Source organism: Nelumbo nucifera, chromosome 7, assembly GCF_055504915.1.
Source record: "Nelumbo nucifera cultivar China Antique chromosome 7, China Antique-T2T, whole genome shotgun sequence".
Taxonomy (NCBI): domain Eukaryota; kingdom Viridiplantae; phylum Streptophyta; class Magnoliopsida; order Proteales; family Nelumbonaceae; genus Nelumbo; species Nelumbo nucifera.
Genome location: NC_142655.1, coordinates 57,988,110 through 57,998,222, shown reverse-complemented (window position 1 = coordinate 57,998,222; position 10,113 = coordinate 57,988,110). Strand labels below are relative to the sequence as shown.

General features: G+C 36.8%; 1 protein-coding gene across 1 annotated transcript; it reads left to right on the top strand.

The window, feature by feature from the left end:
• Nucleotides 1–667: 667 nt before the first annotated feature.
• On the top strand, nt 668–2,242 carry LOC104599741 (transcription factor MYB114-like). Its single transcript, XM_010262411.2, has 3 exons — nt 668–913; nt 987–1,116; nt 1,532–2,242. Exons 1-3 carry the CDS (start codon nt 796–798, stop codon nt 1,929–1,931), a joined length of 648 nt encoding a protein of 215 aa, XP_010260713.1. The 5' UTR covers nt 668–795; the 3' UTR covers nt 1,932–2,242.
• Nucleotides 2,243–10,113: the final 7,871 nt, after the last annotated feature.

The window sequence follows — 10,113 nt, the reverse complement described above, 5'->3', positions numbered from 1 at the left end:
TCAAGTTTTCTAAGCACATACTTCTCCTCTCTTGACTCCTAACTTGTTTGGTTTAAACATGTCAAACTGTGACGTACAAATGCCCTTTCCTTTGCTATATATCCTCTTGGAAATCAACGTTTTAAAAAACGATTCAGAAATGGAATTGGCCACTGGTTTCTGGGATAATGGTCTGATCGTCCGATTTAAACAGATGGTCCGTTCTAACAGTAAAATTAAAAATAATAAAAACAATAAAAAATACGGTCAAAACTATTGAATGGGTCGATGGTTCGACCATCCGGGTCAACTGTTTATTGATTTTTTCAATGGTTTTTAATCAAATTCCGGGTTTTGATAAAATGAAATCGGTTGTTTGGACAATTTTTGGGCCGAACAGTCCGACCGTCCAGGTCAATAGCAATTCGAAAACGTTGGAAATGCTTGTTTTTCTTAGAAATAGAGAGAGAACTAACATAACATGTAGCACTGGCGTGTTCAACCGTGATTGGTAATTCAGCCGGGTGTGTATGTTTCTGTCTCCAGCTAATCCGCTCTAGTATAGGACTGGTAGATGGGTTCAAAGAAAGAAGAGTTGTTGTTGATCAAATAATAATAAATTAAAAAGCGTCCCCACATCATATAATTGAGTAATAGAAAATGGGAAAAGGTTTGTCATTTTAGGTTACCAAGGCACGTGGGTAAACTCAAGGCCAATATAGATTGAAAGTTTGAAACTGATGAACTCAAAGAGTCGAGAGTAGAAAATTAAAAGGTAATGTGGGTGTGAGAGTGTGAGAACCAGATCGATCGATTATGGGTAGGATGAAAAATTATAGGAAAGGTTGCTGGACTGAAGAAGAAGATAAATTGCTCAAAAGATGTGTAGAGATATATGGAGAAGGAAAGTGGAAGCACATCCCAGCAAGAGCAGGCAAGTTGGATCGACCAAAGCAATGTCTGGTTCCCAGAATGAATGAAGGTTAATGGTTTTTGCTATGTTGCAGGTCTCGATCGCTGTCGTAAGAGTTGCAGGTTAAGATGGTTGAACTATCTTCGTCCCAACATTAAGCGTGGTAACTTCGCAGTTGATGAGGTTGACCTCATAATCAGACTCCATAAGCTCTTGGGCAACAGGTAATTAATTTTGAGCTTCTTTTTCTTTTTCTCAGATTGACATAGTTCGATGAAATTCGGAAAACTGATGAAGAGCACTGTCTTTTGCTTGTTCTTATATTATTTCTTATCTCCTCTGTTAAGGAGTACTGATCAATAATTGTTGAGCTAAATGCTTCCTTTCATTTGTCGGTTTCTTCTTCACACGGTTGGAAGAAAAAATATATCTTCTCTCTCTCTCAATTAATGTTTATGTGGTTAGAATTTGATAAAACATTGTGGTGCCGGAACAGTTCAGCGACCCCAGTGGTGAATTCTGAACAGCCACCATTTCAAATAAAAAATCATCTGATGTGATGTATCGAATTAATTGCAAACGTCGGTGTGTTTGTTTTTCACTGCAGCTAGAATTTAACATTGTGTGTATATGTGTCAGATGGTCGCTAATTGCAGCTAGAATTCCTGGAAGAACAGCTAACGACGTTAAGAACTACTGGAATTCGCACTTGAGCAAGAAACTCAAATCGGAGCAACTGCTGCCATCGAACTTGACAACCCAACTGGCTGGCCCTCAAACCTCCGCTGCAAATTCATCGGAGTGGACGACGGGTGTCTCAGACTCTACCGGCGGGGATCACCAGAGACAAGTGGATGAAGAAGAATCTGGAGAAGAAGAGACATTAACCTTTTGGAAGAGGCTTTTGCTAGAGGGAGAAGAAATGAAAACAAAATCAAGTGCTGAAGATAAAGAGATGGCTGTGAATAATGAAGACTTTTTAGTAGGTTTTGAAGAATTAGTTCAAGACGGGGAAATATGGAGTTTGTTAAGTGAATAAATCATCAGCTTTGTCTTCAATGTTGGCTTCTTTCCTTAATTTCATGTTTTCTCTATGATGATACGCTTTAAACCTTGCTAATCGGTGTCCTAATGGCCTGTTTGTGTTCGAGGATCCCCCTGCTGTCTATAAGGAATTAGGCCATGTTTGGGAGTGTTTATGTTAAAAATAAGTGTTTATTCAAATAAGCACTTATTTGTATTTGGCATGTGTTTATTTTAAAAAATAAACACTTATTTTATATTGGATGTTTGGTGATATTTTTCTCCAATAGGCATCTAAATAAGTAATTGCGACTCTTTTGTCCTTCATTTTCTTTCAAACTTTCAAAGTATCCAATCCAATGTGAATGAAAGTGCTTTTATAAAAGTACTTTTACAAAAGTGATTTCGTAACAGTACTTTGATAAAAGTATTTCTGCAAAATACTTTTATAAAAGTTCTTTTATAAAATCACTTATATAAAAGTGCTTTCGTAAAAGTACTTTCGTAAAAGTACTTTCGTAAAAGTACTTTCGTAAAAGGTACTTTTATAAAAGTGCTCTGATAAAAGTACTTTCGTAAAAGTGTTTTTATAAAAGTACTTTCATAAAAGTACCTTCGTAAAAGTATTTTTGTAAAAATACTTTCATAAAAGTACATTCATAAAAGTGCTTTTGTAAAAGTGTTTTCGTAAAAGTGCTTTCATAAAAATACGTTCATAAAAGTGCTTTTGTGAAAATACTTTACTTTCAAAAAAGTAATTTTCATAAAATTACTTTTATAAGAGTGCCTTCATAAAAGGGTTATAATTAGAATTCTAAAAATTTACTGGGGACAATTATGGGAGAAAAAATTGAATAAGTGATTATTGTATGAGAATTTAAAAAAAAAAAAAGCTGAAAATTTGGACTTAGAAAATAAGCCCTTATTTTTAAAATAAACACTTATTTCAGGCTTATTTTCCAAACACTAATAAATGCTTAATGGTGTGGTCCCCACCCAAATAAGCACTTGTTTCCAATAAACACTTGTTTTTAAGCACTCCCAAACATGCATGCCCTCAATAGACCCAAAATGAATCTTTTTTGAGGTATCTTAATTCCTGGACTGCTACTGCCTGTACATCTAAGCCTGAAGAGGCAAAAGATCTAGGATGAAGTAATCCAAATGATGATGACTTATGAGAGAAATGGAGCAAGCTTCCCACCAAACCTTCAATCTTCTATATGCAAAGCCTGACCACAGGGATGGAATCAACCTTCCCCCACCTAATAAAGCGGGTCCTTGGGCCGTCCAAAAGATGAAAATCCCATTAAAATTGTCAAGACTCAAGACTGCTCTCTAACTCTCACTCTCTTATAATACCCTCCTCCACTTAAGTACTTAACTCCCAAACCCTCTCACTCCATTTCTCTCCAAACCTTACCTCCTCTACTCCCTCTTTCATTTATTTTTGTCAATAATAAGGCAGATCAAAGGAAAGGTAATCCCGTGAATGCCCTCCTCTCTCACACGAGAGAACTTTCGCTCCTATTAAATTTAAATTGTATGTACAATCACCTTTTCATAGTGGATTTAAAACCACCTAATTCCAGATTCAAAAGTTTTGACAAAAGCAAGGAGACGTGGATTCATCATCCATCGCTGAAAGTGATTGTACGAAAGTTTTTTCTTCTCACTCTACTCTCTACTTGTGTTGTTTATGCTGTAAATCTATATAATATAATGCTTTAATATAACTTCTTGATCATTACCGTAAGCCAAAAAAACCTATATGACTCCCCACTCCCTCCTCCCCCCCACCCAAAAAAAAAAAAAATCCCAGGCTCCCTCATTGCTTAGCCTGTTATAATATGAACTTTACAATTTTCAGATCCGCAAATATGTGTATAAAAGAAGGCAAAAGACCTGAATAGTTGAATGTGATGGTAAGTAAATCTTGTTAATTGCAAAATGTGAACAACTGAATGTTTAAGCATACGTTAACATGATTGGTTGAGATCTGAATTCAACGTACAACCAATATTAATGAATGCATCATAATTCAATTCACAAAAGATATATATGAAAACACGTTGGATGGAGATTCAAATTTACAAGAATCTCTCTTCTCATTTTCTTGTTTTTTGTCACTTCCTCTTCCCACCCTTGAATGACTCATTGTCCCACATTGTTTGAGAAAGGAGTGGAAGTAGAGTATATTTGTAGTTTTGCTCCCTCTATGGGTAAGGACCGATAAGAGGAGAGGACTATATATATTCCATGCATGTGAGGGGGGTTGGAGGTGCTTTTCACATGCGCGAACAGCCTAGGGCGGGTGCGTGTAACATTTTTGCTCTAACCGAATTATACCTTTTCTTTTTTAAATTGAGTCTTTTTAATTTTGAATTTAATTTCGAATTAAAACGTTTTTTTTTGTGTCTCTTCTTCCTCCTTGTGTCTCTTCGAACAGGTGTACTGTTCTGAAGAGTCTCTTGTCTAAAAGGACACATCTGTGTCCATTCGGGTCTGAGAGCATTCTATAAGAAGAGTGTTGGTCAACCTAGTATACACACACCATTTTCGACATTCTTGTTTTCTTTAAGAAATCTAAGCATCAATCTTCTGTGGTTCGCAAAGGTCTGGCAAGCGAGTGCACGTCTACTAGTGGCTTGTGGGCTATTTTATCTTGGTAACCGGTTTGCGATCACCCAGCTGCACCATAGGGGGCGAATACGGTTTTAAGGAGATTGACCAAGTGGCATGACTCAGCCCTCCATCTACCTGCAATTCCCAGTTTCGAGTTCCTGTAACATCTTCACACCACTGCAACTTCGGTTTGGAAAGCGATTACCGATAAGTTCCATCTACTCTCTTTACTATTATTACAACAATCTTAAAACTGTATTTATGGAACCTATCACTTCTAACCCCTTCATGAGAAACCGGATACTGTTAATAATTCCCGATTTCTTTAAGATTGAACCATTCAATGGAACCAACTACAAGTGTTGGAGACAATGCCTGCTGTTTGCCTTAGAATAGTTAGGGGTAGCCTTTGCTTTGACCGAACCAACCCATCAAACATGGAGGAGCCAGCCCGCTCTGTTGTTGCAGAACACTAGACTACAACTGACCACCTCTACACCAATCATATCCTTAACTGCTTGTCCAATAAACTGTACAATGTTTATTCTTCCTACAATTATGCCTATGAAATTTAGAATGCATTGGACACTAAGTATGCTTTGGAAAATGCTGGAAATAAGAAATATGTAATTGCCAACTTCCTGCACTTTACCATGAAGGAAGACATGGACGTGTCTGCTCAAATAGATGAGTTCCAGGTTCTTGTGGGGGAACTAGCAAAGGAAGGCATGTTACTGCCAGATGAATTCATTGTCGGTTCTCTCATAGAGAAACTGCCACATACATGGAATTATTTCAAGACTAGTATGAATTACAAGAGGAATGACACTACTTTGGACCAAGTAGTGGTCTGAATTAAGATTGAAGAAAAGAACAGAAAGAAAGATGAGGACCAGTTTTCCAAAACCAATTTGGTGGAGGAAAAGACTACAAAATTCAAAAAGAATTTGAATGTGAAAAATGATTAAAAATTCAAGAAATAACAAAAGAAAGGAAATTTCTATGTATGTGGCAAACCCGGACATTACAAGAAGAACTGCTAGTATCAAAAGAGGAAGGATTCTGGTAAATCGAAAGTCAATTTGATTAAGGATGTTATCACAACAGTGGTAATTGAGGTAAACTTAGTTGATAAGTCGAAGGAGTGGGTACTGGACACTAGTGCTACCAAGCACATATGTGGGGACCATAATTCCTTCTATGAGTATACAACTCAGCCTGAAATAGAGAAACTCTTCATAGGAAACTCACAAACTTTGAAGGTCATCGGCAAAGGAAAGGTGCTCCTGAAACTGACTTCAAGAAAAATCCTAATGCTAAATGATGTACTGCATGTGCCAGAGATCCGATAGAACTTGGTATCGAGAGAACTCCTCAACAAAGTAGGACTAGAACTCACATTTGAAGCAGACAAGGCCATGTTGACTAAAAATAATGTATTTATTGGAAAATGGTACAATACTGGTGGATTATTTGTACTGAACATCTCTGATATTATTATGAATAAAATGACTTCTTCTGCTTATATTGTTGAATCTTTTGATATTTGGCATGCTAGACTAAGGCATCGTAATGCTCTTTATTTGAAACAACTATGTAAATTAGGAGTTTTGAATATTCCTATTAATTTTACAAATGAAAAGTGCCAAATATGTGTAGAAGAAAAATTTATTAAGAAACCTCGTAAAAGTATACAAAGAGAAACTAAACTATTACAACTTATACATAGTGATCTAGGAGACCTTAAATGTCATGAAGTTAGAGGAGGAAAAAGATACTATATAACTTTTGCAAATGACTTCTCTAGATATGCAAGAGTAGTTCTACTTATATCAAAAGATGAGGTTGAACAAGCTTTTATAAATTACAAAACTAAAGTAGAAAATCAGTTAGGAAAGAAAATAAAAAGACTTAGAATAGACAGAGGAACTGAGTATGATGGACAAACTATTAGAATTCTTTGAATAAAATGGAATCATACAAGAAACCACAACTCCCTATCAACCTGAATCTAATGGCATTGCAAAAAGTCTTAACAGAACACTAAAAGAAATGATGAATGCAATGCTAATTAGTTTAGGTGCACCTCTGAATTTGTGGGGGGAAGCAATCCTAACAGCTTATCACTTATATAATAAAATACCACCTAAGAAGAAATGACAGATCCCTTTGAACTTTGGCACAACAGAAAACCTAGTCTGAACTACCTAAAAGTTTGGGGCTGCCTAGCAAATGTTGGAATACCTAAACCTAAAAGAAAGAAATTAGGACTGAAAACCTGTGACTATGTGTTCATTGGATATGCACACAATTGTGCGGCTTGTCGGTTCTTTGTAATTAAAATAATTGAAAATATTGTCAAAAATAACACAATAATAGAGTCCCGAGATGCAGAGTTCTTTGAACACATCTTCCCTTAGAGAAAAGAAACATTAAATAGGAAACCTTCCCAAAACCAAGTTAGAAACCAAGAACAAGTGAGTGCTCAAGGAATCAGTACTTCACTTAGGCAAGACCCAGACTTAAGGAGAAGTAAAAGACAAAAAAGAGAAACAAACTTGGGTGATAAAATGTTCACATTTCTGGTGGACAAGGACCCAGTAACCTATCAGGAAGTTGTAACTTCACCTGATGTAGTTTTTCTGGAAAGAAGCCATAAAAAGTGAAATAGACTCTTTAGTTACTAATCACACTTGGGAACTTGTAAATCTCTCACCTAGAACTAATGCATTAGATTGTAAGTGGATCTTTAAGAAAAAACTAAACTAGATGGCACAATAGGCAAATTCAAGGCCAGATTAGTTGCTTAGGGGTTCAAACAAAAGAAAGATGTAGACTTCTTTGACACTTACTCCCCGGTTGCAAGATTAACAATAATTAGGGTTTTGTTCGCTATAGCATCCATTTACAAGCTGGCAGTTCATCAAATGGATGTGAAAACAATTTTCTTAAATGGGGAATTAGAGGAAGAAATTTACATTAGGCAACCTGAAGGCTTTATAATGCTAAGACAAAAAAATAAAGTATGTAAATTAATTAAGTCTTTGTATGGCTTAAAACAAGCTCCCGAACAATGGCATGAAAAATTTGATAATGTGTTAGTAACTAATGGATATAGTAGAAATGATTATGATAGATGTGACTATAGCAGTTTTAAAAATAATACAGGATTCATGATCTGTCTATATCTTGATATGCTAATAATGGGAATTAGTCTAGAGGTAGTAAAAGAAATAAAACAATTTCTAATGTCCAAAATTGATACCAAGGACTTGAGTGAGGTTGATGTAATCTTGGGGATTAAAATCCATAAAGAACAATGAAGCTTTATTCTCTCTCAATCACATTATGTAGAGAGTATTCTTAGGAAATTTGGACACTATGATTATAAATCGGTTAAAATACCTCTTGACTGTACTATTCACTTAAAGAAACATGTAGGAGAACCTGTTTCACAAAAGGAGTATACAAGTATAATTGGATCTGTATCTTACTTAATGAATTGTACAAGACCAGACATAGCTATAGCTGTGGAAAAATTAAGTTAGCATACTCATAATCCTGGAAAAGAACATTGAGAAACTTTAATTATTAAAATATTTAAAAGGAACCATAAACTTTGGTTTACATTACTCAAGTTTTCCTCCTATTTTAGAAGGTTTTACTGATGCGAATTGGACTTCAGATTCAAAGGATAATACTTCCACCAGTGGATATGTGTTTACTCAAGGTGGAGGAGTAGTATCGTGGAAATCGGTAAAGTAGTCATGCAATACAAGTTCAATAATGGTGGTCAAGTTCATTGCACTAGAATTGGCGGGGTTCGAGGCAGAGTGGCTAAGGAACTTACTGGCAGATATACCACTTTGGCTGCGGCCAGTTCCACCCATATTTTTCCATTGTGATAGCCAAGTAGCAATAACTAGAGCCAAGAACTAGACGTACAATGGTAAAAGAAGGCACATCCGCTTAAAGCATAACCTAGTAAGACAATACCTCAGTGAAGGTACAATCACTTTGGATTTTGTAAGGTCTGAAAAGAACCTTACAGATTTGTTAACCAAACCACAAGTTTCTAAGGTGGTTTATGAGGCATCGGTAGTAATGGGGCTAAAGCCTGTTACAAAGTCATTAGTGATGGACACCCAACCTATGTGAAAGGAGATCCCTGGAATTAGGTTGAATGGGTAAAAACAAATCACTAGATGACTTGGGAAAGCACGATCATTTGTGTCCCATTTCAGATGCTGAGGTAAGATAGTGCTCACTGCAGATTGAGGAGGTTGAGCATAAGGCTCTTAATCAGTTAGGAATAGTGTGAGCAGTGCTCACTAATAACTGACCTAAGTGAGTGTGAAGTGTTTCCACTTCTAAGAGAGATCTAGGGTTGATTCTCTAAAACCCTCATGATTCCAAGAGGGGAACAAGGCCAAAATGTTCCAAAACAAAAGTACCACTAAAAAACTGGTGAGTTGAGTTGGTTGGCCGGTTAGCTAGTTACGATAAGGAGGAAAGGTTGAAGGAGTTTGACTCCACCCGTACTCTGTAACGTAGCCTGTCATACCTAAGTGTTGATTGAAGTCCATGAATACTTTTCTCATTGCGATTTCTAGACTGTTCGATCTTCTTGTAATTTTGATTATTGTGGGGGATTTTTGGAGGGAGATTCAAATTTACAAGAATTTCTCTCCTCCCTCTCTTGTTTTTTGTCATTTCCTCTTCCCATCCTTGAATGACACATTGTCCCACATTGCTTGGGAAAGGAGTGGAAGTGGAGTATATTTGTAGTTTTGCTCCCTCTATGGGTAGGGACCCATAGGAGTAGAGGACTATATATATTCCATGCATGTGAGGTGGGGGTTGGGGGTACTTTTTACACAGACATGCCGAGCCGGGCTGGGGCACGGGCGCGGGTGCGATGCACCGAATCTTTTTGGTCTAATCGAATTACACCTTTTCTTTTTTAAATTGAGTCTTTCCAATTTTGAATTTAATTTCAAATTAAAATGTTTTCTTTTTTTGTGTCTCTTCTTCCTCCTTGTGTCTGTATAAGAACAGTGCTGGCCAACCCAGTATACACACACCATTTTCGACATTCTTGTTTTCTTTGAGAAATTTGAGCATCAATCTTCTGTGGTTCGTGGAAGTCTGGTAAGCAAGTGCATGCCTACTAGTGGCCTATGGGTTGTTTTATCTTGACGACCGGTTTGCGATCACCTGGATGCACCATAGGGGGCAAATACGATTTTAATGAGAGTGACCAAGGGCACGACTTAGCCCTCCATCTTCTTACAATTCCCAATTTCGAGTTTCTGCAACAACTTCAAACCACTACAACTTCGGTTTGGAAAGCGATTACCGATAAGTTCCATCTGCTCTCTTTACTATTATTACAACAAAACAAGACAAAATAGCTACACTAATTTATTCAATCAATTGAGAGTATAACGAGAGACCATGCATAGACCCATTTCCATTTAAAGACAAAATAGCATCCATAGCATCAAACTTCGCCACCAAAGCCTACCAATAAGGGGTGTCAATTGGATTGGATTTGGTCCAATCTAATCCGG

Coding starts and splice junctions, on each gene's coding strand:
- LOC104599741 (XM_010262411.2), top strand. CDS start 796: ATGGGTAGGATGAAAAATTATAGGAAAGGTTGCTGGACTGAAGAAGAA. Junction 914..986: donor GCACATCCCAGCAAGAGCAG/GCAAGTTGGATC, acceptor GCTATGTTGCAG/GTCTCGATCGCTGTCGTAAG. Junction 1,117..1,531: donor CATAAGCTCTTGGGCAACAG/GTAATTAATTTT, acceptor TATATGTGTCAG/ATGGTCGCTAATTGCAGCTA.